Source organism: Talaromyces amestolkiae, assembly GCF_001896365.1.
Source record: "Talaromyces amestolkiae strain CIB chromosome Unknown scaffold4.1, whole genome shotgun sequence".
NCBI lineage: Eukaryota > Fungi > Ascomycota > Eurotiomycetes > Eurotiales > Trichocomaceae > Talaromyces > Talaromyces amestolkiae.
This window is the reverse complement of record NW_024468040.1, coordinates 865,575-888,059: the sequence shown is the minus strand read 5'-3', so window position 1 is coordinate 888,059 and position 22,485 is coordinate 865,575. Positions and strand designations below refer to the sequence as shown.

At 45.6% G+C, this 22,485-nt stretch overlaps 8 protein-coding genes across 8 annotated transcripts; 3 read left to right on the top strand and 5 right to left on the bottom strand.

Moving 5' to 3' along the window:
• Positions 1-2,742: 2,742 nt before the first annotated feature.
• BHQ10_002883 (uncharacterized protein) lies at positions 2,743-3,815 on the bottom strand (the record flags this gene model as incomplete). The annotated part of the gene is made up of 2 exons (XM_040875077.1): positions 2,743-3,336; positions 3,393-3,815. The coding sequence occupies 2 exons, from the start codon at positions 3,813-3,815 to the stop codon at positions 2,743-2,745; spliced, it is 1,017 nt and encodes a 338-aa protein (XP_040731387.1).
• A 663-nt stretch (positions 3,816-4,478) lies between these two features.
• BHQ10_002882 (uncharacterized protein) lies at positions 4,479-6,452 on the bottom strand (the record flags this gene model as incomplete). Its single annotated transcript, XM_040875076.1, has 5 exons — positions 4,479-4,604; positions 4,672-5,463; positions 5,525-5,646; positions 5,708-5,957; positions 6,045-6,452. 5 exons carry the CDS (start codon positions 6,450-6,452, stop codon positions 4,479-4,481), a joined length of 1,698 nt encoding a protein of 565 aa, XP_040731386.1.
• Positions 6,453-9,157: 2,705 nt separating this feature from the next.
• Positions 9,158-11,099, bottom strand: BHQ10_002881 (uncharacterized protein; the record flags this gene model as incomplete). The annotated part of the gene is made up of 6 exons (XM_040875075.1): positions 9,158-9,453; positions 9,507-10,199; positions 10,249-10,317; positions 10,368-10,536; positions 10,584-10,939; positions 11,003-11,099. The coding sequence occupies 6 exons, from the start codon at positions 11,097-11,099 to the stop codon at positions 9,158-9,160; spliced, it is 1,680 nt and encodes a 559-aa protein (XP_040731385.1).
• A 2,042-nt stretch (positions 11,100-13,141) lies between these two features.
• On the top strand, positions 13,142-15,401 carry BHQ10_002880 (uncharacterized protein; the record flags this gene model as incomplete). Its single annotated transcript, XM_040875074.1, has 7 exons — positions 13,142-13,144; positions 13,205-13,290; positions 13,386-13,468; positions 13,524-14,464; positions 14,527-14,618; positions 14,668-14,981; positions 15,040-15,401. 7 exons carry the CDS (start codon positions 13,142-13,144, stop codon positions 15,399-15,401), a joined length of 1,881 nt encoding a protein of 626 aa, XP_040731384.1.
• A 556-nt stretch (positions 15,402-15,957) lies between these two features.
• BHQ10_002879 (uncharacterized protein) lies at positions 15,958-17,057 on the top strand (the record flags this gene model as incomplete). Its single annotated transcript, XM_040875072.1, has 4 exons — positions 15,958-15,997; positions 16,059-16,430; positions 16,490-16,708; positions 16,777-17,057. 4 exons carry the CDS (start codon positions 15,958-15,960, stop codon positions 17,055-17,057), a joined length of 912 nt encoding a protein of 303 aa, XP_040731383.1.
• Positions 17,058-17,079: 22 nt separating this feature from the next.
• BHQ10_002878 (uncharacterized protein) lies at positions 17,080-18,744 on the bottom strand (the record flags this gene model as incomplete). Its single annotated transcript, XM_040875071.1, has 7 exons — positions 17,080-17,118; positions 17,179-17,253; positions 17,324-17,614; positions 17,671-17,831; positions 17,883-17,941; positions 18,000-18,366; positions 18,432-18,744. 7 exons carry the CDS (start codon positions 18,742-18,744, stop codon positions 17,080-17,082), a joined length of 1,305 nt encoding a protein of 434 aa, XP_040731382.1.
• Positions 18,745-19,895: 1,151 nt separating this feature from the next.
• BHQ10_002877 (uncharacterized protein) lies at positions 19,896-20,822 on the bottom strand (the record flags this gene model as incomplete). Its single annotated transcript, XM_040875070.1, has 4 exons — positions 19,896-19,929; positions 19,990-20,360; positions 20,413-20,726; positions 20,783-20,822. 4 exons carry the CDS (start codon positions 20,820-20,822, stop codon positions 19,896-19,898), a joined length of 759 nt encoding a protein of 252 aa, XP_040731381.1.
• A 1,072-nt stretch (positions 20,823-21,894) lies between these two features.
• Positions 21,895-22,433, top strand: BHQ10_002876 (uncharacterized protein; the record flags this gene model as incomplete). The annotated part of the gene is made up of 3 exons (XM_040875069.1): positions 21,895-22,008; positions 22,124-22,355; positions 22,414-22,433. 3 exons carry the CDS (start codon positions 21,895-21,897, stop codon positions 22,431-22,433), a joined length of 366 nt encoding a protein of 121 aa, XP_040731380.1.
• Positions 22,434-22,485: the final 52 nt, after the last annotated feature.

Here is a 22,485-nt window from a genome sequence, read left to right as displayed (position 1 = left end):
CCGTTCACCATGATTTCCACGGCCTAAGCGTTAAACATCTGGCTCTGGGTAATGATTTACGTATATCCCTAAACTTTGTTCGAGGGTCTGAGCACATTCCTACCTGTCAAACTGATGTCGGACAGTCGGACAGTCGATCAATCTTCTTGTTAGATGATTCTGTAATAATCCAGGAGGGGAGAAAGGAAAATAGAATGACCAGTAGCCTGCGGAGCTGAGTAGATTGGCTGCTGGACGCCTTAAATCTGACACGCGCAAGGTCACACACATCGTACCAGCGAGTCGAGTCACGACGACGACGACTCGTTCACCGGGTAAGAAAATAACCATAGTCTGACTCGTAATTCTATTCTTGTCCGGGGAAAGTCGTAGATTGGATATGCACGAACACATACATATTCACATACGTATCAAGAATTATCGCGTGTAACGCATCACATATTTATTTGCACTGACTGACGCTGCATCGGTCAGGCCAGGGCGGCCATGGTCATTAACTGTTTGATGTTTGATACCATGACAGTTGACGTTCTCCCCACCTTGCTATTTACTCCGATGGATCACCGGTGATCAACTCGGCTATAACGCCGGCGCCAGGGCCAGGATGTGGTCCCTATCAGGGATCTTCTGGACTCTGACCAGTAGGTCAATCGATGATACGTATGATGAGATGATATTGATGCATACGTATTCGTACGCTACGGAGCAATAGCTAACATACGTAATTACTCATTACTTAAGAAACAGTATTAAAACTATAATTGTATCAATTATTATTAGGAGGTCATCCTTGGCCCCAACCCCACTCCACGGGAGGTATTAAGGACAAGGGTTCGAGCACTATGGCTCGATAGAATCCTGTTTGACCTCAGCCTTCACTGCCCTTCAGACCAGCTTTGTACCAAGTGGTTGATCCGACGACTTCAACCTTCCATAGCCTTCGGGGACACTCAGCCCGATTACTCCGCGACATCTACAAGGGTCTGGTGGGTGGTTATTCCTACTGTAGTATGGAGCTAGAAGCACTACTGAACTAAACTTCTCGCTAACCCATCAACCTTGACCCGGAGTCTTGGTTTCTTGGTACGTAGTATCCTCTTGGATTGTTACATCAATTAGATTAGACAAGAGAACAAGGAAGCCACGAAATCACATGACCGCAACGTTACCAACTGTTGGAAAATAGATTGAAGCGACCCAACGAAAATCTTGTATTTAATCTTATTTTTAATTTACCGTTCCCGGATATTCCAAAGTCATCTCCGGGACAATGAATGAAATACAGTGGATAGTTGGTGGCGCGCTGAATCTCAATCCACATCTAACATTGCTGACCTCCGCGCACATCTGAGAGTTGGATCCACGCCAGAGAGAATCCATACAGTGCGTATTTTATAGTTTTAATGTTAAAGCACAGATTCTTGGACGCTAGACGTCAATAATAAGTCTGTTATATTTGTAACGAGTTGATCCATTGGTCATCGCGTGCGGTAGTTGAATTGTGTCGCTTTGTGCCGGGATCACAGTCAACTTCGACGGAAGTTCCGGTCAAGAGCTGGGGTAGATACGTATGTTGGTTGTTACGTCTCTGGGGTCCATTGATTTCCATGCCTCTCAGTTTAATTGGTGGAGAAATTACCAATGATCTTGATATAGATACTGCAAAGCTTAGTTGACTGATTTGATACAGAACTTGTCGGGTTTATTTGTTATTGTAGCAGGCTGGAATACGTTGGTGTATGCATATTGTTTTGTGGATGATATGTGCTGGAGAGACAGCTCCTAACACTTGGAAAAGGACTATCCACCCTGCGACATCTACCTGTGGCTACTGCTGTGTAGGCCGCAAAAGTTGATGCTATGTCGTAAGGATCGTCCTATGTATTACTTGCTTTTTGGATAAAGAGGAATGTACCATTTCGGCGGGCAGGAAGGTAAATTTTCTATCTTCGTGTATCGATTCTTTTGCTATTTCAGAACTAATTCGTAACAAAAGAAAGATTCCAAATTGAGATTGATGTCCTACTCAAGTGGGCGTTTAAGAACCAATTCTGTCAACTCAGGGCAGATGTATCTACTGAGCCCCAAATGTCTCCGATTGTGGAATCCAGGAAGTGGAAATACGTGCTTGATATCCAAGTTCCGTTGACTATATCTACTTAACCTGAGTGTTTTGGCTATTTACCGCCGGGATGACACAAAGGAAACTATTGGCGTTGATCTTGCATATTCGAATTTTATCGACTTATACTCGTCTAGATATTCTACTGCATATGTACAGCTTCTGGATTGTGACTCAATCTGGTCCAGCTTCATCTGACGGACCTAAGTCGAACGAAGTCGTCAAAAAGAGAGCTGTATTTTTTTGGTACCTATATCAATCCCGACATTGAGCTCCGAAATGAACTATGTATACTCATATATACGTCAAATGCCGCGCCACTTAGAGCCTCGTATGAAATGTAAATCTAGTGCTAGTCTAGAAAGTCATATTTGCGGGGATTTTGTTCATTGAACCAGAAGTGTCTGTATGCTGATGAGTTTCGAACTCAAGAGTCCACTCAGGACACCTTCCTTCATTGTGCCTGTTTTGTATATGAGTCAAGCTAAAAGATCAATGCAGCACCTCTTGCTATAAAGTCGTTGTTTTTGATTGTGCACAGCGATACGAAGTTTTTCGCAAGCCTTGTATATGTATGTGACCGCTCAACTATCGCTCCATATCGATTATTGGGCTGTTACTTATGCATAACTCAGTTTCAAAATTCTCTCCAGAAAGTCAAATCCTCTACGCTGAGTTTCCCAAGTCTTAGAGCCTTTCACCATCTTTCCGAGAAATGTATGCGGTTCACCCTCCACTTCAATGAATTCAGTTTCAACCCCCTGCTCTTTCAATAAGCCTTCAAAGGCCTGGCTCAAATACATAGGTACCATGGTATCCGCAGTCCCATGCACTATAGCCGTTGGAGGCCAATTCTTGTGTACATTTCGCGCTGGGTCGACAATATCCAAGTCATTCGGGAATGCCGGCCATATAGACCCTAGTACCTTTCCTTGCGCAATAGCTTGCATTGCGAAAAGCTGGCGCTTGTCATTGAGATTAGGCTGCATTGGCACACTGCGCGTATCGTCGGCTATATCTTGCTGACCTTCAAGAGAGATGCCGCCCAGGAAGACTGTTTTTTCTTGATACAAATGCTCAAATGCAGAATCTGGCAGCATCGATGGCAGCCTGCTCCGAACCTCTTCGACCGGACGAAGCCAGAACGGGTCATCGAACATCGTAGGGCCATAAAAGTCGAGAATTGCTAGAGGTGGCTTTTCGACGCCCCAAGCCTTGCCAATTATCAATCATTTGAGGTAAGAAGAGGAGCCATAAAGTATTGACCTACCATACTCAGCGCTAAGTGACCTCCGGCTGACGCGCCCATAGCCATGACGCGTGAGGGGTCAGGCCTTATAGAAATGGACGCCTTCTCCAGAGCTGTAGCTAGCCCACCAGTTTGAACCCAACGTAGAGAATCTCGGGCGTCAGTAATCGGTCCCTGTAAGAGGTCGACTCCAGGACATAGTCGATATTCAATGGATAGCACAATCCAGCCTCGTTCCAGACAGTCCTCGATTGTGTCCGCATTGTTCATACGGGACCAGCCTACGATGAATCCGCCACCATGGCACATTATGAGGACTGGTGCAAGCTCATGGTCGCCTGTCGCTTTTCCGAGGGGTATGTGGACATCCGTCGGGATTTCCGTACCATCGACTTCCTTGTAGGGAACCCGTATGAGCTCGCTTTGAATGGAGGTTGTCGCCATGGTGACTACTGCTTGAATGATTCAGTAAAATCCAAAAATTTGATAAAGTAAAAATGCTTACGACGATATATTTTTCGAATTTTCCCCGCAGAAAACGTTTCACAAACGAGGTCGAAGCGTTCCATATGTCGGACTCCGATGATTGAAGGTCGACGATACCCACACTCAAATTTGTACGGAATTGCCGTGAATGTACACATCTAGGTAGATTCGTGTATTTTACAAAGTGCATTCAGCCAATGAATGTCTCTTTACGTCAACATCATACGGCTATCCCTGGCGTGTCTGTTGGGAAAAAGCAACAGGCTGTCACTATACCAAAATTGTATGTTTCAAAGGAACCCCGAAAAGCATCATTATACATCTATTGATGTTTCGCACCCTGGGGCTAACTTCAATTCTTCCATATATGGAGTATGATATTCTTCGTTCTTTATACAAATATCACCACGGAGATAAATCCTTACAAAGGTCCCCAGAGATGTAAACATAAATAGTTTCTATTCTCCCCGATAAGATTAGCTTGAGAATTCAGTTGTCAATATCAGGCAGTCTTACCATATAGATAAGCTTATACTTGTTGGCTGGATCGGATCAGCCTTGTACCAACCCTCAGTTCGTGTCCTAGGACTGTGTCAAACCGACAAAAACCTTTCTTGTTCATCATATGGAGGTAAGGGGTTTCTCGGCTGTGTCACTGGTGCTGCGTAAGTACAAATGCACGTCTTCTGTACGCATGACCCAAGCACAAGTGATTTTCATTTTTTGCTTAGAATCCACGAGTTGGACCTATGAAGTCAGTCAGTTTAAGGGCCGCTGAAATAGTAGTGCTGGTTGAAATGAAAGGAAAACGTACATCAAAGTTTGCAAAAAAGCTTGCTGCAGTCTTGTACAACTCCACAAGTCCCAGTCTCTGACCCAAGCATGCACGTCCTCCACTACCAAACGAGAGTAGAGTGTTGAACATCTTCTGACGCCTAGAGTTGAATTGGTCAATGGATTCGTGGCGATATTGTAGCCATCGCTCAGGGTTGAAGGAGCCAGTTTCAGGACCAAAAATGTCTTCGTCACGATTGATCACCCATGGATCCATGCCAACAATGGTTCCGGGAGCCACAATTCGACCATCAGGGAGTTGAAGACCTTCCTCCGGTACCTCGCGTTCCAACACGAGAGCGAAGCCAGGGTGGATACGAATAGATTCACGGATAACAGCTTCAAGATAAGGAAGAGTCTTGGCTTTTTTGTAGCTGGCCGGTCCTTCAACACCATACAGTCTTGCGGATTTGAGTTCGGAGCGGATCCTGGCAAGCACACCCTCGGTTTTGAGGACATAGTACACGAGGGCAATCAAAGTGTATGCAGTTGGGTGACTCCCAGCTACTGTGTTCGTCAAGAGATAGCTAATCATCTGATAATCGTCGATGAGCTCGGGATACTTTTGCTGTGCTTCGAGGTATCTGTCGAGAAAGTCTTGTTCTCCTCCAGATACTGATTTATTTGTATCTAATAGCTTGCGCATCTCTTTCCGCTTGCTGTAATGTTCAAAACTCAAGTTGACCGCCCATTGGAGTTGTGGCGCATTGAATCGTCGTGCAATCCAGCTTGTCTTTAGGTAGTAATGAAGCCAAGGCATTTGACAGGTCTGCTATCCAGTGAGCATCATAGTCACTCGGTGCCTTGTACAGAGTGGCATAAACAAAACTTACCCTAGCAAAATACTCAAAGTCCCTATCTGAGTCTCTCAGGAGCTTCTCAGAATTTTGAAGAGACCCATCGAGAAACCCGAGAGAGGAACCGAAAGTAGTGTAACCCATAGCATCCCACGAGACTGGTAGTCAACCCCAATTAGTATTTGCTCAACCGATAGAGTATATATCGAGGGCTCTCACATCGTATGAAGATATCCGCGATATCACAAGGTAGGGCTGTGCTGACAAACTTCTCTCTTAAGACGCTAATCAACAAGTTGATGGAGCTGTCAAGAAACTTCTCAGTGCTCAGCACGCTCTTAGTCGATGAGAGGGAGGGACCAATTGGCTTCAAAATCTTCGCGTGCCATTTTTCATCTAACGTCGAGAATAAATTTGGCTGGGGGGTTCCATCTGGTAGAACGGATTGTTGCAGGGTGTACATGCGACTCTAAATTCGATTAGCTTCTGTATATCTCCTGGCACTCGTGTCTTGTTTCCATTTCCGTGTTCATGGGTATGCCAATAAGATGCTCACTTTTTTCCACGGATCCTTAGTATTATAAATAATCTTGATTAGGGATGGGTCCGAGATGCTCAACGTATTCGGTCCAATCCTGACAACAACGCCATACTTTCGATGAAGCTCCGCATGGACTAGATGAGCCTGACCACCAGCAGTTTTAATATAACGCCAGACATCGGTAAAGTTGGTGGAGAATGGACCAGGAAACGACCTGACTGAAGAAGAGTAGTAGCTATGGGCGAGTCTCAGAGATATTGTAAGAGAGGTCAGAAATAGAAGACACAGAATAATGTTAAGAGTTTCTGGAGAAGCTAATTGGACGCATTTGACGAGGTTTTTGTCTCTGAAGAAGTGCGCGCTGTCATTGAAGAAACGAGTAACGTCGGGCACCGCTATCACGGCGGTTGGGACCGCAACCATATTGAATATGGTACCCAATGTTATTGGACGGGCAAACAAAAGAGAGGCGACAAAAAGCGTTTGGAAGAGTTGTGACTCCCTCTTTAGGACGTTGGCTGATGTCACTCAGATCTTAGACTCGCGTATCAAAGGGCGTTGTCGTCGGGCGTTGTCTTGCTTGCGTTACTTCAGCATGTGGTGATAATATATGGGCCAAACAGAACAGGAGAGAGAGACAAAGTGAGTGGTATCTTTTCCATACAAGACTTATGTATGCGCTCTACTGGTATGAGGAATCTGAACCTGAGGCACCTCTCCTCCATATGTATGATATCTTCGGGGGACCCCAAACTATGAGTCAAATATTATTGGATATCAGGGCAACCTTTAGAATAATAATACTTGTTCATGCATAAAAGCTCCACTAAATCGGGCTCCTTCAAGCCTTGTTCGGAGCCAACGTAATATACATGTGGGTTTCTTTGTCTAAGGAAACCAACAGCGTCGTTAGCCTAAATGCCCTCTATAAGGCTTCATTGTTTCCCTCTTTGGTTCCAGTTGACTGGCTTTTGGGACTTTCAAGTACAATATAGAGTTTTCTCTTTGTTGAGGTAGATATTTCTCGGCTATGCCGTCTGTTCTGGCCATTCACCAGGTTGAAGAATACGAAATGCCCGCCACATCGCCTATCATTGTTACTTGACCCTGGTCTATTCGGACTGTTAATACAATTACGTAGTCTGTCCTATCATATCTGATTCAACTTTGCCTTTCTTTTTCGACTTTGGCATTGTTTATGTTCCAATTGGTAGATGTGTTCGTTTCTTCGATACGTTTTTTACCTAATTGGGAAGTCACCTGCGGTTCGCTTGCCCTAAGATACGCTCAACGGACCATTCATGTACAAGTTTTCGACCTACGGTACACAAGTGAAATATTCACAGAATCTTATAAATCAAATGACCAAATTAGCTGCGCGACTCAGTCACAATATCACAATTACAGACTTTCTGAGCTTCGTATTCGTTGGTAAAAATCGACTAGAGGAGTCAGCTTTGTTATTCTTACCAATCACGTACAAAAAGCCCATATGCAGTATCCAATCAAACCCTATCACATAGAAATAGGCAATAGGAATATTTATTTCAGAGCCTTCATGCACATCATTAGTCAAAACTAAGGTGTGGTCCAGATCTTAACTCGCTACCACAAAACCAACTGTCAGGCGAGTAGTTAGGCGTGCCGCTTACTGCCTGGAACGAAGCAAATGCAGTTTACGAGCGAATCTAGGTAGTGTAGACCCATGGATTTGCCACAATTTGGACTCTTTAGCGTGGTAGATTTTCTTTGACACTCGGCATCGTTCGCGGTGTACTTGTGTTCAATTGTATTTATTGTGTTGATCGATGCCTTGGTACGCCGGGTATCGGCACCTGATGAACTATTGTTTTTACTACTTCCAGATGAAGTGAAGGGATAATTAGGAAATGAATCTGATACTGTGGTCACCCGCGGAGTACTCGAGTTGCACATACCAACCAGTAGGGACGAAGAGCAATGTAACACATGCAGGCCATGCAGGGATCTCACATGTGAACCGCCTCAGCTTCAGATGTCCTCTGAACCAATGATATACTCGCATCATGCCGACAACGTGCATCTTATGCACTTGTATGAACTTGATCAGGAAGATAATTACATGTAGTCGTAGATCGAATCGTTGATGGGGAGTACTCTCATCTACTATCTACATACCGAGATAAGAATCTCGACCGTCTGAACAGCAGAAAGCAAAGAATTGTAGGTGGAATAGCAGAACCGACCATAATTGGACTTCTTTGTGAACCGATCGTATTTTCCGTGACGTCGCTCCCTCAAATTATTTCGATTTGAGCCGGGCAATTCGTGAAGCGGTTAAACATATCAAATGATTGGGCTAGTAGCTCGGGAGACTATGGTAGAATTAGGTAGGTAGTCAAAGATAATCCCCCACTCGTATTGAGCTTCGAAAAAAGATGGTTTGATGCTAGAATTGTGTAGAACATGTGCTTTCATTGATTCAGACTTGCTTAGTAGTCAAGCTATCGAACCTCAACTGCTCCGAGCCTGGCCAAGAATAAAATGGGGATACGAAAAGCAAGAAGTTCAGCCATCCGTATGCCAAGACATAGGATTGTTCGATAGGCTTGATGAGAAAGATCCGTAGGGCATTCTCATCACTGGGGTGCAGGTGTGAGTCCTCCGCAGTGAATCTCCGTAGTGAGGGCCTGTGATGAGGTGTTGTAGGGATTCCTCTTAGTAAATCATCCGTAGATGTTAAGAGTTCAGTCATTTGTCCAGTCGAGAAGCAGATCTTTCAGGGTGCCTATCAACTGAAAACATACACATTAAAAGCACATTCTCGACTCAACATATAGTACCACAAAATATGTGTTCGCCTCCCCCTATCCGATAGCTTCCGAAAGCTCACTGCTTGCCTACCTAGGCAATATAGTAAGAAATTGGAGGAGGGAAAGCTTTAAAAAGCTACAAAGATTTACATGCGATGCAATATATACCGTTTATTGTTAGCTGAATGATGGTGGTGTTTTGGATACCGGGAGGGTGCTAATACATACTTTATGCCACTGTATGCGCGACGAGTGATTTATGGATATATAGACAACTGTATAAATCCTCCCCAAAAGATAACATACATGGATAAAAGATATGCAAACGTTAACTATCTAAGCGGCTGCTACAGTCACGGTCTCCACATGCACTGTACCCGACTTCTTTGACTCTTCCACGCTAGCAGTCTCCTGAACATGCGGTTCTTCTTTCTTCTCCTCGGCCTTAATCTCAACCGGAGTCGGGAAATCAATCTGATCATCATCTAGATAATTAACATCAAATGATCGTAATTTCTCGGCAGCTGTCCAACCGTCGCCAATCCAGCCGTTGGGGTTATCGTTGATGTATTCATATTCAAAGTCTTCCCAACGGGGGTTGCTGAATGTTTTCAGAGCGTGGAGGGAAGATCCTTTTGAACATGTTAGCTGCGAGATAACGAAGAAATTAGTTGTAAAGGCTTACCAGGCCAGACTGCGATGACTCTTCCATCTTCTTTACCACCCTTGTACCAACTCCGGCACTTTTCACTGAATACGGTCTTGCTGAAATGTTGCTCGCAGTGCTTAGTAAATCGCTCCACAGCTTCCTTGCGAGGTGCCATTGAGCGAATGTTATCGCGTTGAATTTTGGCGACGCACTGGGTGATGTAGTCAATCTCCTTCTCGATTAATAGAGTCAAACTTCCGTGTCCGAGAGCGGCATTGGGACCAAGGCAGATGAAATAGTTGGGGAATTCATTTGTGGCGAGAGAAATGTATGTCTCTGGGATATCTTTCCACCTCTCGGCTAGAGAGATGCCTTTGCGACCTGTCATAGGGAAACGGGGTAAATAGGTAGTGTCAAACCCAGTCGCACAGACAATAACCTCGACTTCTCGGTGCACGCCATCTGCTGTAGTTATACCGGTTGAATCAATGCTACTGATCTCGGTCTTGATCACGTCCACCCTTTCGTCTGTGAGGGCCTCGAGGTAACCCGGACCAGGCGTCAGGCGACGGCAACCTGGAGGGAAATCTGGAAGCATTTGATCTAACAGTTCGGGTTTCTTGGCTAGGCGACGCCTCATATTCTCTTTGAAAAATTCTGAGCCTGCGAGCTGTTCAGGTGTGTCTTTTATGGTTACCCAAAATCCATCCTGAAGATCATGCTCGATGTCTATGCTTCGTCAGTATATGCGATGATTTGGGTCGCTTAAGCTACATACCCTTCCTAAATTTATGGTATACTGCTCGGTCAGATTTGAATTCTGCAATTCTCTCGGCACTGAAAGCGACTATTTGTAGTCAGTTAACCGTTCGGAATAATAATCAAGGATAGTCTCACTGTTGTCCTTATTACTTCCTCCTATCTCATTAAGCTTCTCGCGAGCAAAGGTTGGGGATAACCACGTTCGGCCACGAGCATAATGATCAATGTGACTGACGTCTGGAAGCATTGCTGGTACCACTTGGATACCACTTGATCCGTTGCCAATTACAGCAATTCTTTTGTTCTATGGCTTGTTAAATATTGCATTCAGGGTCGCGAATGTTTACTAACCTTGTAATCATATTCTTCATCCCATGCAGCTGTGTGCAGGAGCTTTCCATTGAAATCATGTAGACCAGGGATACTTGGCCATTTCCAATTGTTCAGAGATCCAGCACAAGAAATGAAAACATCGCACCAGTCGTCCCACACAGACCCATCTGACACCTGGACTTTTATATCCCATCTACCGAGCTCATCATTCCAGTGTGCCGCAAGAACCTTGTGCTTGACGTATATTTTTTCCGTAGCACCATATTTCTGGGCCACTCCCTTCCAGTACTTGTGGATCTCCTTTGCGCTAGCGTAGAAATGTGACCATTCAAGGTTCGGTTCGAAAGTAGCTTGGTAGGTGTGAGATGGGATGTCTATTGACATTAGCTCGTGATTAGTATGTAGACTGAATGAACCATTGATTATTGGATACTTACCACATGCGCAGCCTGGATACCTATTTTCATACCAGGTGCCCCCGATATCGTCATTCTTTTCCAATACAGCAAGATCGATGTTCTTGATCTTTTGCATCAAACGAATGCAGGTAATGATTCCTGATATTCCTGCTCCCATTACTCGCACCTTAATGGGTCGCGCATCATCAACTGCTCTGTTTTCAACAATCCATGGCTCACTCTGAACGCCATTTGACGTGGTTTCTGTAGCCATGACTTTGCTAGACACCAATCACCGCTAATTAAGCTTCGGAGACTTGGAAATGCAAAGTTACGTGAGTATAGCACAAAAAAACCAGAGGACTAAGGGGAGACCTGAATCTTTTATCTCACAATCGTGAACGATCTGCTGAATCAGGTGGTCTGATTAAGCTACTTCCTTCGGGGAGGTTACACGGCAGTTCTCAGTTGCTTCGATGCCTGGTCTTCAAACGTCACGCCAAACTGCTTTTAGAACATGACCCCTCTTGAAACCAGCCATTGGCAGCCAATACTCTTGTCTACCGAGCATGGACTGCATGCTTAGCAAGCTAATAAGAGGCGGCATAAGCGTGAGGGGTTGATCCGGGATGGATATCTACTGCCTGTGCGACGCAGGTGGATAAAACATTGACCGTGGACGGAACCTCCTCCCCGTGAACGTTCCTCTTGCCAATTGATTGCTTGCTTCTGTACCGGTTGGAGACTCTGTGAAAGTCAATCCCATGTTGTCGTCGAAAAGTTGCATTTGGAAACATACGAATGTACGAATGGCTCGTCGGAAATCCCCCTTTTCAACAGCAACTCCCCATTTCCCCGAGCTTCCCCGACATTGTCAAAGTGGAGTGCGTTAGATAGCTTCATGTGGGGGTTATCTTTTGCTGGTAGTTCCAAATCATCGCAGTTCTCACCGAGCCGACGAAATTAAGACCAGGAAGAGAGATTTCAATAGTTGTTCGGGAGAGATGAAAGTGATTTCCTCAGAAGGCGGTTGGATATTGGAAGGCACGGTTACGGTCGCTCGTTCCTTGATCGGCTCGTTACGTACACAGTACCGTATGCGATATACTGTGGTAATTCTGAGCAATGGTAATATACGTATTACCAAATCCCGGCCAATGAAAGGAAGGAGGTTAGACCGTTGGTCAGTGCAAAAGCGCTTGTCGATTGGTGAAAGCTGAAAGATTCGGCCCCACTGTAACATCCCCCGCATCGCTTAGTGAGCTTGACCCATGGGGAACTTTGGGGGACTTTCGCCAATACCACTAAGTAAATTTAGTACATTGCGGTGCATTTTCACGATGTTTATTATGGTTATCATTACGTTAATGAATAGCGACTATGAACGTGCTTCCTCGAGCTACAGTAGAATGTATTTGCGGGCATTACGAGTTTCTTACAGCCACCACGTATGGCTTTGTAAGTTTGTAGCTTTCAATAACCCCATCAGGGTAACGAAATAACCTCTATGAATGATACTCGTACGGCAATACAAGTAGCACATTCTTACTGATTGGTAGCGATTTCAGACAGCCATAATTTGTGATTATGTACCAGACATCATCAATTACATACATAGTATCCACGGGTTTTGATTTCATCATCGTCCGACAATACAGGGTCCGTAATGGGCTAGTCTATATACGGCTAGCTGGTATCGTATTGATTGTGGCCGATCGAGGCACAAGGACCTGTCTTACTTTTGCTTCTTTGTCGCCTCTCGCCGACTTAATTCGTGTATGAGAAAGACTCACAACTGGTGTATGGCATGAGTAATTGCTGTCGCTGAATACACTGTCTTTCTCTTTCAGCGTCTGCATCTATCTTCACAAAATTGCTGTCATCAAAATCTTCAGCAATCTGCTTGCTCCCGCTGGGGGCCGCCACCCAATGATCCCCCTCCATCAACATCCACAATCATGACGAAACAGACCTTGGACAAGAATTTTCGATGCAATATTTGCCAGCGAGGCTTCACCCGAATCGATCATTTGAAGCGACATCATCTGCGCCGTAAGTGCTATTTTTCTTTGTTGCTTTTTCTCGACATTCCAAGTCGCATGAGCAGGGAGTCTGACCAATCGCAGATTCTGGTGTGAAGCCGTACTCATGTATATTCTGTAGCGATGCATTTGCAAGATGGTATGTTCTTTCCATCCTAGCATACCTTTTAAGCTAATGAAATAAGTGACAACCTGCGAGATCACTATCCAGACTGCGCGCAGCGTGGAGATAACCCTATCCCGGAGACTGGGCAGCGAGGAAGACGTCGTCATGCCTGTGAATCAGTATGTCAGCACTTCGCATAAGAAATCGCACCGCAAAAAGCGAACTCTAACTAGATATAGTGCACTTCTATGAAACTTCGCTGTGATGGACAAAGCCCTTGCAGCTCATGTGTCAAGCGCAACCTTACATGCAATAATACCGGCAAACAGAAAACCCCCAGGCTTGAGTTGCATCCAGGTATAGCCATTAAATGAGCAGCGTGTGGAAGGATTGATTACTGACTTATATACAGCCATGGATAGCTCACTTCTCAAAAATGAAGAACTCGAGTCTTCGGATCGAGGATCCATCAACTTTCTCCTGAATGACGGTACAGATAGTTTTACCGAGAGATTTCGTCTCCCACCACGCAGTGATCGCGCCCGAGGCACACTATATCACACCCAGAAAGAATTGGAAGAGGCTACAAGTCCCGCCAATACCTATGCCATCGACGCATCTACTCCTAACCTTAACACTGGTTTCTTTTCGGAATTCGATGACTTGTCCAAATTCGATGAAAGCTTCATGTCATTCATGACTGGACCGTTTGCTGAATCTCAGAAATCCATGGTCGATCCCTATTCAGGCACTTTTGCTGCGCACGCGCTGTTGCAACTTCCTAACCAGGATCCAAAAATGAGCTTGGCTGACGATGCCTCGTTCTACGAAACGGAAAGTGCATTCTCGAGCGCCCTCATTCAAGCCATACTTGCGAAGACATGGACAGTAAATATGGACGCCAAGGCACAACAAGAAATCTCATCGAACCTGCATTTCCTGCTAACGACACGCCGCATTCATAAGTTCGTATCGCTATACTTTCTGTACTGGCATATCAACTGTCAACTTCTTCATCCGCCGTCATTCAACATCGAAAAGGTTACAATGCCTTTACTGGCCGCTGTCGTCTTTATGGGCGCCATGTATTCGAACGAGGAACGTGAGGCATATGTAGCTCGGCGAATGATAGACTTTGCGGAGCTGTATGTGTTCTCGACAGACGTCTTTTCTAGCGAACACGAAGTTAGCTGCACGTTTGTTGGTCGGCCAACGACGGATACTGAACGCAAGGATTGGGCTCATTTTCAGAACCTCCAGGCGGGGTATGTGATGGTGGTCACGCAATACTGGGCGGGCTCAAAGACAGCACGAAATCGGGCGATGGAGGCTCGTTTTAATGAAGTCGTTTTGGTAAGTCACTGCTCAGCCAGATAGCATTGCTGTTAGAGGAATTTATTGCTAAGCTTTATTAGACTGCGCGCAGAATGGAACTCACACGTTGTCAACATCTTCCCGAGGATCGAATCCACGAGACACTCTGGATTCAGAAGGAGTGTCGTATCAGGTGGGTTTTTTGAGAGATACCCTGTTGGCAGTGTCACTAATTACGATAGGACTATGAACGTCATTGCATTACTCGACTGTGCTTTTTCCTTCTACTCGAACTTCCCCTGTCGTCTTGCGCCTTCGGAACTAGAATGCGATCTGCCATGCGAAGAATCAATTTTCAACTGCGAGCATCCTTTTGCTCAACTCAAATTCCGGTTTACCAGAGAAACGACCATTTATGGAGCCTTCCAGCATCTTTTCGATGATGAACCGCAAACATTAATTTGTCAGCATGGTCCAAATCACTCAAATTATTGCCAGCATACACCCTCCATTGGCACAAGCTTTACGGTTACCGACATGTTTTTGATGATACATAGTACGTTGCATGCTATTTTCCAGAACCGCGGTATGTTATGCTAACTAAGTTATCTTAGTTCTCTACTCGTACATCAATTCACACATGACCGTCCTAGCACCTATAATGCGTATTCGACAACTCAAAAAGAAAGACACGTCGACAGCTACCTCACGATCAATAACATCAGACGACCCAGTCCTCGTGAGCATTCGCGCCGCACTCAGTCGGTGGCGTACTTTGTGGCTTAACTTGAAGTCACGGATACCTGCAGAGGAATGGGCCGCGATGGGTTTTATGAAGACGGCGTACAACTTCTTTCAGGTAGCCAATTTGCTGATCACGAAGAAGCATAGTGTTGATGTTATCATGCAAATGGAGGTCAAATGCGAGGATAAGCTGGAGAAATTGAAGGTGCTTCTGCAAGATGATAACGATTGATGATTATTCTGCCTGGTTCATGCAGCATTATCGGCTGTTTCGATGCGAGGAGTTTGGCGCAGAGACTACCACTCTTTTATTCATCCAGGCGGCGTTGGGGGGAGTTGATACAATAGACTTGACTTTCTAATATCAAAAATTTCAAATCATGCATACTTGCTACGTAGTAAAGTATATAGTGGATACTTCTTGCATGCTCGTGACTTCGCCTCCCCGAGTGAATTCTCCGCCCATCGGGAAACCCCCGTGGAGAAAGAGAACTGCGGGGATAATCCAACTTTTTGATGAGACGCAGCATGTCACCAAAAAGACATTTTAGGTGTATTCGAACGTAGAACGCTCGACAAAGCTATGGTCATAAAATACCAGATTGGAGTCCAGGTAAAAGGGGCTGAGCATTCCCGCAGAACAAAAGCAGTAGAGGGACGAATGTGGGACACTAGTTTTCTTACAGAGAATAACTAGCTCTCGTGCCTGCTGCTTAGAGGAATACATTTGTCAACTTGAAACATACTTTGCTGCACTCAATTGACACAATCGACTAAAATAAGAAAGGATGGCCTCTCATTCTGGTAAAAAAGTCTTCATCGTGACAGGTGCGCATACATCACCCTTACAAGAGCATTGAATAGCTTCATAACCCTAGAAACTCTACAGGCGGCGCATCAGGCATCGGTCTTGGTATAACTCGCTACCTCATCACCCAACAACATCCCACCCTAAACCCAGCACACATCGCCATCTTCGACATCAACACCGAAACCGGCTCCGCCGTCGTTTCGAGCTTACAAGAAGAATACAAATCCACCTCACCAAGCGCGACAATCTCATTCCACCAATGCAACGTCTCATCATGGGAAAGCCAAGCTGCTGCTTTCAAAGAAGTAGCGCAACAGCAAGGGAGAGTTGATTATGTCGTTGCCAATGCGGGCATTACGGAAAAGGGAGATTTATTGGAGAAGGAAGAAAAAGAGCCGTCGAAGCCGGTGTTGGCGACATTGAATGTTAATTTGACGGGCGTCATATACTGTTCGTCATCACCCCTACTCCAAAAGAGAGGAAAGAGTAGGTGACTAACGGATATTTAGCAACCAAATTGGCAATCCACTACATCCGAAAGAATGGATCAACCTCCTCGACAAAAGGGGGAATCATCTGCACAGCCTCGAATGCAGGAATCTACCCCTTTCCCATGGCGCCTATGTACGCCACGACGAAACACGGTGTCGTCGGACTTGTGCGCTCTCTTGCGCGTCCGTTGGCTCTGGAGGGTATTCAAATCAATGCGTTGGCGCCTGCTGTTATCGGTATGAAGCCTCTCTCTGTCATTCAAAAACCTACGAGACACTAATCTTGCATTTGATGAACATTACAGAAACGAACATCGCCTCAAGCCACGATCTATTCAAAAACATGATCATTACACCCATGTCAACAGTGACAAGAGCAGTTGAAATACTATTAACATCAAGTCCCAGCCCTAGCTCTAACTCAACAACCTCCACAACCACAAAGCCACTCCCCGAAACGACTATATTAACAGGCAAAATCGCCGAGTGTCATGAGGGGAATGTCACATTCGCCGAACAACCGGCGTATGTGGATGCAAATACGGAGAAGAATATTGAGATGTTTTGGAGTTTGGGGTATGCCTGATTGCGAGAAAACATTAAGTAGATTAGGCAGTACAGTTCAACGCGAGCAATGAGTCATCGACCTATAATTTTGTGTGTCAGACGTCATGTAAATAAACGACTGCAAGGATGGAAAGACCTACATTCGTGCAAATTGCTTGGTTATATCCGCTAGGGCTGACGACGTTGATATCTGTCGCGTAGATGTCGGAGCATACCTAACATACCTCCCGTCAGCAAAAGTAATCAAAACCCGAAGGCAAATAGACAGAAAGAATAAAGACATACGTTAGGACTCGAGCAAACCAAAGTCGCAATATCCTTGCCCTCCTTTGTACTAGTCACACCCTTGAAGTTCTTGAAGTGGATATCTGTGATGGTCAAATTGCTGGGAAACTCGTCACACAGAGTCAAATTGCTTTGTCCGTAGCACTGGGTCAATTCAATGGCCCAGTCTACGTTTGTCACAGACATAGTGTCGTAGGTGACGTTCTTGACGCTTCCAGAACCACCGCCGCCTTGCAGACTGGCTTCGAGTTCCGAGTTGATTCCGGGCCAAACTTTGATGCGGGCGCCGTCCTGCACGAGATATCGTTAGGAAGTCCCTGTTATGGATCAAGGGAAGGAATACTTACAGATGCGTTAAACATGGAAATGTTGTAGACGAGCACGTTCTCGACGATGTCGACTTCGCCAGGGTACTGGCCTAGGGAGCCGACGGAGATGCCGTGGGAGCCGTTGCAGTGTAGGTTCTGAACGAGGATGTTGGTGCTGTTGGGCTTGAATGAGACGCAGTCTGTATCAAGTCAATTTCATCATTCACACAAGAACCCGGAAACAGTCATACCATCACCGTTATTGATCACAGAATTCTGAATAACGATGTTATCCGAGCGGTAGGTATCCCTTCCAAAGTCAGTACTCCATTTGTTAAAAAAAAAGAGATAGAAAAGAGATGAATTACCATCCATCCGTATTCTTAGCCACATTCACACTCGTACTATAACCCGAAATATCCAATCCATCAAACACAACATTCGAGGAATTAGCGACAATATGATACCAAGATGGCGAATGTCTCAGTTTCAATGGTCCAATAGAGCCACCTTCCAGACCGATGATACCCATCAAGATGGGACGCTGAAGCGTAGCATTTTTAACAAATAGATCGTACCAGACTTGGCCGTTACCGTCAATTGTGCCGTCACCGTAGATGTTGACGTCTTCGCCGCCGAGTTTGAAGAAGGTGGTGGAGTTTTGGAAGACGATCTGGAAGGCGTTGTTGATCCAGTAGTTTGTGTCGTTGGTGAACTGGATTGTGCCGGTGATATCTTTCATTGAATTAGAACGCAGTCTCTAATAGTAAGAAATGTTTGTAGCTAAGTAGAGAGCTTACCAAGATCGATGTGTTTCAACCACTGAATGTCCAGCGCCGTGCCAATGGTATAATTCTTATCAAAGACAACTTTCCCGCCATTGTTGCATGATTTCAATGCGGCGAGAATGTATTCAGAGTCGTCATTGCCATTGCCGTGAGTCTTGACTTTACACTCTCTGTTACGCTTTCCTGTCTCGGGCAGTGGTTTGAATGCGCATTTGGGTCCGACTCGGTTGTTTCGTGAGATGGATGAAGATCTTTCGTCGATCGAGGGTGCTGCTAGCACGGTAGTAGCTGCGAGGAGCAGCTGGAGGGTGGAAGTGAATTTCATTATGTAGAGTGCCTCAGATCAATGCTCAGTTCCAATGCTGTGGGGTTCTTTTTTTGTCTCGCAGGATTGTGGGCAGGTGAATCCCCCTTATATAACCAGCCACGCCAGCTACAATAAAAAATTTGACCAATTAATCACTAAAACAAATTTAAAATTGTCTTCCCTGACCTACAATCAGGCCCATGCTCCATATCACGGAGAATTATGCAGTTGGGGACATTGTTCAATCAACGCACGCAGTACGTAATGCTCCAATAGGAGACGCAATTCCCCGGATTTAATTCCACAGCAACAACCCCCCAGGAATGCGGAGAAGCTTCAATTCATTTAACCGGATAAACGTACCTAGCATAGACTAGCAAAGATTATATCAAGGCTTAGCCCTAAGTCGGGGAGTGAAATGTATAGAGAATTGCCTGTTGTGGGCTAGCGGGTAGGGCTTGGGGTAGAATGGGGCCCTCTGATTGGGGGAATTTTTGAGGACAATAATGCCGATGGGTGGAATTTTGTAGATAAGTCCAAAGTTTGAATTGATGAAGGGGGAATATGTTTAAGAGGTTTGTTAAGCTGGTTATTCAATGTGGGGAATTTCACTTGCACTCACAATGCACTGGTTTGGTCCTTGCGATTGTTTGGTCTAGATGTACATACCTACCGGATGGAGAAACCGAGGTCAAGATTGGAATCTGTTTCGTTTCAGCATAATCTTGCAAGGCGGTAGGCCACCGCAAGAACGGATCCGACATTCTCATCAATCATGCTACCTACAACTTGTTCAAAGCTTGTAGTTGCCTTCAAATGAGATTATCGACAGTAATCCTAGCCGATCAGCATGCAGGCTTCTCAAAACTGGAACTAATTGAAGAATGCAGGTATGACACCACAATGCTGGATATACCAGTATAGTCAGCTCATCGAGCAGTCTTATCTTAAATATTCTGCGGGATTAGGAGAATCCGGCGCAAAGCCTTGAACTTGAAAATGTCAGAATTGGCAACGAGGTGGTGGCTGTCTACTATACTTGGGTCACGGAACCTGGCGATTTGACAAATCCACCTAGGCAGCTTGAGAAATGCAAGGATACTAACTAATTGTACAACAAGAACCTTCTTCTCATATATACTAATCTGTGTACAAATTTCTTCTCTAGTCTATTGAAACGCTTTCAGAGCTTGATCGTTCCATCTACATCTCGTCAGCTCTATCGCCGAGCAAAACTTCACAGAAGGCATGAGTACAACTTACGATAAAAATTTCCCGGTCAACGACATCGGAGCATCAATCACTGCTCTAGCAATGACATGACCCGGCTGTTCAGGTCTGAGCAGTTGGCCCTCTTTATGGACCGTGGTAAACAACGAATGAAATTGAGGGTCCAGAGTAGTAGCAAGATCTTCACGTATCTCTCGCTGCATTTCAGTATCGACCATACCCGGTTCAATTGCCACGGAAGTGACATCAGGCTCTTCTGCGCTAAGAGTCAAGGCGAGGTGGTTCATGGCTGCCTTGCTGGCGCCGTAAAGACCCCAGCCTTTGAAGGCGGAGACGGAAGCACCGGACGAAGTGAAGACGATTCTACCCTTTGACTCGCGGAGAGCGGGGAGCGCAGCTTTGACCTGGAACCGATATGAGAGATATTCATCAATAGAGTACGTCCGATCAATTTACAAAAGCCACCAAGCTGATAAAATTGAGATCAAGTCCCTGTTTCCACTGTTCGGGGTTCGCCTCCGCGACATTTCCCACTTGGCCTAGCCCGCCATGATTGAGAACCAATCCATCTAGGCGCCCAAACGTCTTCAGTGCCAGATCGACAGCCTTTTGACCAAGAGAGAAATCCGTGAGATCACCGGTCAGTACCTCGACTTGCTTGGGATACTGGTCTTTGAGCTTCTGGAGAGGCTCGGTGCTGCGGGCGATCACGACTACGTTGTGGGATTGAGGTGCCGTGAGGAGGTACTTGGATATTGCGAGACCGATGCCTGTACCGGTCAGTTACTGAAGGACCTGTGTTGTGATATTGATTCGAGCGATCTACCTCGCGAAGACCCGGTGACGATGAAAGTCTTGGCTGACATCTTGAGCAGAGAGTATGTCCTAGAAGTATATTGAAGGGACTACAATTAAGAAAGAAGCATATACGGTAGATGACACGAGATGTTGGGGTCTATATACACAAAAGTGGAATCCAACAGGAAAGAAGTCCGAATATGCACCACGAAGAACAGTAGCCCCACTGCCAAATCCGATGATTGCAAGTAATAGTCCGTACAAAGAGTCTTCTTGGGAGGATGAAGATGTTATCATTTGTAGACGCTGTTGACGGTTAGCGACGGTTAGGCGGGGCTTGTATTTCTACAGGTCCCACATAATGTTGTCATTAGAGCTGCAGAAATGAAGAAACAAAGTAGGTGGTGGCCCGCTCATTCTTGATCCATGGAGATGGTCTCTAGCTCCCCGAAGTACTTTGTGGGTTGATCAATGTAGCGTGGGTAGATATAAGTCATGGCATTGCCAAAAAGTCAGAGTGATAGTTGAAATCCGAAGAATATGAGTAAATGGCAACTTGCAGTCTGAGACGTCTCTTGTCTTACCTCGTGCGTCAGATAGTACGGAGTCAGAGTGAGAGTCAATCTTCGAGTCGGTAACACGGCAAGAGTCATCAATGGAATGAGTAGACGATACCCAGTAAATCAGAAATTTGCTTAAAATTTTAATTTCTGTCGAACATGAATGAACCTCAAAATCAAAGAAGGGAGGCAAATCGGGCTAAGAATAGACACTGGCATTCCTGAGGCAGCCACATTTCATTTGGGAGGCGCAGTGGAGTCACGTGATCGACCCGGCCCAGCCGCAGGAGCCCGAAACGCAACGTACCCTTTCCTCTTCAACTCATTCTAGACCTGCATCATACCACGAAACCAACAACCATAACTCAAGCGCGTGCCACCGTTTACGAGACTGACTCTACGTGTACTACCATATTTCACGTTCACATCACTCAATTATCAAGTACTGCGACTGTCAGACCTCAAGTCGTACTGATCGCCGCTGAAAGTCAGGAGAGGTTTCGCGCTATTATCGACCGAGTCATCGAACTCCTCGCTTCTTACGCCCTTCCCATCTCCATTTTGCGTTAAATCTACCATAATGGCCGACCGCGAACCTCCCTATGACCCTTATATTCCCGCCGCCGGTGGTGCTGGTGCTCCCGGTGGAAGCGCTGCACCCAGCGGAAACCAGAGGACTGCAGCTCTGCAAGCTGTGAGTATTGCCTGAGAACCAGCCGTTTCGTATGGCTTGCAATAACAGTGATATTTCACGTCATACGAAAATGCGGTATTTGTTTTCTCGACTTCAGTACTAACCCAAATGATAGCAAATCGACGACACCGTCGGCGTTATGCGCGAAAACATCAACAAAGTCTCACAGCGTGGCGAACGTCTTGACTCCCTCCAAGACAAGACCGACAATCTAGCCGTATCCGCCCAAGGTTTCCGCCGTGGAGCCAACAGAGTGCGAAAACAGATGTGGTGGAAGGACATGAAGATGCGCGTATGCTTGGTCATCGTGGTCATTATCTTGATCATAGTCATTGTTGTTCCTGCTGGTGAGCTGCCTTCCGCCTGCGAAATCAGTCGCGCTCCACTAACATGCCATAATTATAGTTGTCGCAACCAAACACTAAGCTCATATACTCCACGAATGTTCCGACGATGTGCTTTCTCGTTTCCTATCTC